General features: G+C 58.8%; 1 protein-coding gene across 1 annotated transcript; it reads right to left on the reverse strand.

The window, feature by feature from the left end:
* Positions 1–233: 233 nt before the first annotated feature.
* ISF_00912 (transcriptional regulatory protein pro1) lies at positions 234–2,655 on the reverse strand (the record flags this gene model as incomplete). Its single annotated transcript, XM_018844519.1, has 2 exons — positions 234–2,329; positions 2,511–2,655. The coding sequence occupies 2 exons, from the start codon at positions 2,653–2,655 to the stop codon at positions 234–236; spliced, it is 2,241 nt and encodes a 746-aa protein (XP_018708969.1).
* Positions 2,656–3,930: the final 1,275 nt, after the last annotated feature.

Genomic DNA, 3,930 nt, shown 5'->3' on the forward strand with positions numbered 1-3,930 from the left:
CCAATGAGATCTTGTCCGTGGCTGAAAAACCCCATACACCGCCTCGCGGCGTCCTCTATAAAAGAAGTTTGAAAAAGAAGAACCGGAACCAGCAGGTATAAATAAATAAATAAAAAATGGGGAGAGGAATGGGAAGAGGGGGGAGAATATGTACGAAAAAAAGTTGACAACAGCATCTCGCAAGGCCAGCTTTGAAAGATGCTGGCCTTTGGCACTGGAAAGAAAAAAAAAAGTCAGATGAGCAAATAGTCCCATCCGTTCATCTGCATTACCTCTCTCCAGTGAAGGAACGGAGGAGGGACGTCCGCCGGCGCCGCTCCGGCCTGCTCAACCAGCAGCCGATCATTGTGCCGCCAGAGCTCACGCATCAGGCAGACCATCCGACCGAACGCGCCGCACTTGGCCGCGTCGCCTAGCATCGCGATGCGCTCCTCAAAGAGCTGCCGGAACTCGCCGCCCGGCGCGCTGATCGAGCCGCCCATCAGGTACACCCAGACGAGGCTGCGGTCGAAGCCGTCCGGCCCCGCGGGCACGCCGACGCGCAGCACGCCGACCAGCTTGTCCAGCAGCGAGGCCGGTGACGCCGTCAGCGGGTGGAAGCCCGGCACCAAGCTGCACAGGTAAATGCGTGCGGCGATGCGGAATGCCGACGTGATGTTGCGCGCCAGCTGCTTCGGCGAGAGAGCGCCGGTGGACGGGTGGAAGGGGCTGCGCGGGACCGGGTCGGCACCGACCTCGGTAAGGCTGATCTGCTCGCCCAGTGAGGATACGTGCTGGCACAACACCAGCTCGTCCATCCCGGCCGTCTTGAGCGACTCCAGGCAGGCCACCTCGGAGATGAGGTACATGACGCGGTCCTCGCAGCCCATCAGCTCGCGCAGGCCCAGCTGCGGTGTCGCTGAAAGGTGCTTCTCGCGGTACGTGTGAGCGAAGGTGGGTGACACGCCGAGCATGGAAGCGCCCAGGATGTCGATCCACGCCGTCAGCGTCATGTTGAACGGCGTGCGCTGCAGGGGAGCCCCGGGGCCCGGCGCTTCGGAGACGAGTCGCGTCAGGTCCAGCTTCTGCACCAGGCTGATGGCGGCATGGAAGTGCTGGTGCCAGGGAATGTCGAGCAGCCCGTCGTCGGGCCGGCCCACGACGCACTGGAAGAAGATGAGGGCGAGCGTGGCCTCGAGGATCTTGTGGTGCTCCTGGTCGCGCTTGAGCGCCTCGCAGAGCGACCAGATGGTCGCGTAGCGGTGACGCATGATGGCGCCGTCCGCCTCCGTCTCTTCGTCGTCGCCGTCCTCCTTCCCTTGGCCCTTCTCCTTCTTGGCAGCAGCGGCAGAAGCAGCGGCGGCAGCAGCGGCGGCGGCGGCAGCAGCAGCTGGATCAGCATCGGCGAGGGCCATGTCCAGCGTCTTGACGTGCTGGGCGGCCGCGCTCAGGCAGCAGTGCAGGTAAGTGTTGTTGGTCTGCAGTGCGGGTAGGACCAGGTCCGAGCCGACGGACCCGTGCTGGTTGGCCTCGAGGATGGGAAAGATGGTCGGCAGAACGTACTGGATAAAGTGCGCCAGCAGCCGCTCGTCGTTGTCCTCGAGCTCGAGGCGGACTTGTCGCGATTCCTGGTGCGGGCCGTGGGAGAAGTCGAAGAAGTGCAGGTCAAGAGCCTCCTCGGCGAGCGACTCGCGACGCTCCTGGTGGACGTGCTCCGTCCAGGTGCCGCCGTCGGGGGGGAGAGGAAAGGAGGAGCCGGCGGGGAGGACGGTGCCGGGAGGTGGCGGCGTGTGCATAGTGGAAAAGGTCGAGATGTGAGATTCATGGACGGTGGGCACGTCGTTGACGAACATTTGCCGCTCCGTCTTGATATCAACCTCATATGGCGCGACACCGGCGCCGGGATGGTGGTAGCCGGCGCCGTAGACAAAGTCGGGGTGTATTTGTGAGTTGTAGGCGACAAAGTCGGCGCCGCTGGGCGGGCTGTTGAAGTTGAAGTTGCTGCCGGCATGACTGGAGGCGCGAGAGTCAACCGAGGCGGACCGGTTCCGGTGGTCGTAAAAGTCGGAGGCGCCCGAGACTGAGGTGGGCATTGAGTGGCTGAGGCTGGGCGGTGGTGGGCTGACCGAGGTGTGATGATGCATATCGTGATGTTGGGCGGCCGACTTCTCGGCCAGCTTCTTGCGCTTGATGATGATCTTGATGTCCTCCTTGTTCCTTCGGCGCGCATCGTTGTTGCTCCACCAGATGGGCCGGTTGTATTCGCATTCGAGGCCGAGATGTTGGCAGGCCGAGCAGAAGGGCGCGACCTCGTCGCATTTCTTCCGGCGCAGTCGGCAGGTGTAGCATCCTGGTCAATCGGGACGGCAAAGGTCAGCGAGGGGATTTTCTCGGAGAGTGAGTAGGATGTGCTGTATTTAGAGCGAGAGATCCAATCCAATCCGCTGCCGTCGTGAGAATGACATGAGGATGAAGGATGGAGGGCGCGTCTAAGTCGAGCTCCAGCTAGCTCCAAGCAGGGAACCACGTACCAGATCTTGAGCGGCGGTGCATTTGCGTTTTCGATTTTGAGATACCGTCGATATCAGAGGCCTTGGCCGTCATCTTGGACTTTGCAGTCTTTGTCGTAGCCATCTTGACAGAATTGACGAGAGCATTGGCAGGTGTTCTGCGCATGCTGGGGGGCAGGGTAGACATTTGTATGGGCTGAGCCGGGGTGGGATATCAAAGCTCTGGTCTGGCTGGAGCCCTATTGTCGGGGGGGTGTGTGCGTGTGCGTGGGCGAGAGAGCCTTGGTTACCTAGCACAAGAGAGGAGGACCTTGGGGATTGTTTGTACAAGGTCAACTTTTGGCAGAGGGAAGTGAAGCTGAGAGCACCTGTACTTTTTGGCAAGGTTAGCTGGATGGCCTGTCTCTCTTAGTGTCCCCGGGACGGGAAGAGGAACAACGGCGACGAGGACGAAGACAAGGACGAAGACAAGGACAAGGACAAGGACCAGGCCTAGAGAGAGACAGAGCAGAGAGATACAGAGAGAGAGAGAGAGAGACGGGCCGGGGAGGGGAGGGGCGTGTAGGTGTAACCGTCAGTAGAGAGGGAGGGTGTGCAAGTATAGGAGCAAGGTGCAGACAGGGGGGGTGAGGCTCGAGGTGACACGGTGTAAGCACTGTGCGATGGGCGTACCAGTAAGAGAAGAGAGGAGAATTGTAGGACCAAGTCAGTCAACAAGCCGGGCCTTTTTCGGTAGAAAGAGAGAGAGAGAGAGCGGGCTTATTGAGCCGGGATTGTAGTCTGGTCTGCTGAGGTTGCTGTTGCTGATTTGTGCGAGTGCGGGAGATTACTCGGAGTCTGGAGACGCCCGCTGCGACAATGGATTGGTCGGTGCTGAGATGTCGACGGCTGCTGCTTCTGGTGCAGGGAAGGTTGGCTGGCTTGTAGTGCTTGCCTGCGGTATCATGTGGATGTTGATGTTTTATTTGGACAAGACAAAGAAATAAAAGAAACAAGTAAAAAGAAAGTAAAGAGAAAGTTGCCGGTTTGCGGGGGAAATGGCCGTTCCAAGTCGAACCGGAAATGAGATCAAAAAATGAACAAAAAGAAGAAGAGGAACAAAAGATCGTTTCCGAAAGCAAGGCCTGCTTGCTTTGTGCGGGTGGTGGTGGTGGTGGTGGGTGGTGGGTGGTTGTGTTGGTGATGGTATCGAGAAGAGACCGGGGGGACTGGTAGGTAATGTGAGAGAGGCGAGGATTAAACACGAGAATGGGGGTTAAATCAGGGAACAGCAGGAATAAAAACGAAACAACAGACTTCTTCTCAAAAAAACGCCGAGAAGAAAAGAGGGTTAAATTCGAAAGCTGGGCGGCAAGAGCATTCGTCTTATACCACGGGTCTCTAGACATCGCGGCCAAGCGCTTGCTCTTTCTGTCTCTATCCCAATGACAACCTGTATGTC

This window comes from Cordyceps fumosorosea (genome assembly GCF_001636725.1).
Source record: "Cordyceps fumosorosea ARSEF 2679 chromosome Unknown scaffold_1, whole genome shotgun sequence".
Lineage (NCBI taxonomy): Eukaryota > Fungi > Ascomycota > Sordariomycetes > Hypocreales > Cordycipitaceae > Cordyceps > Cordyceps fumosorosea.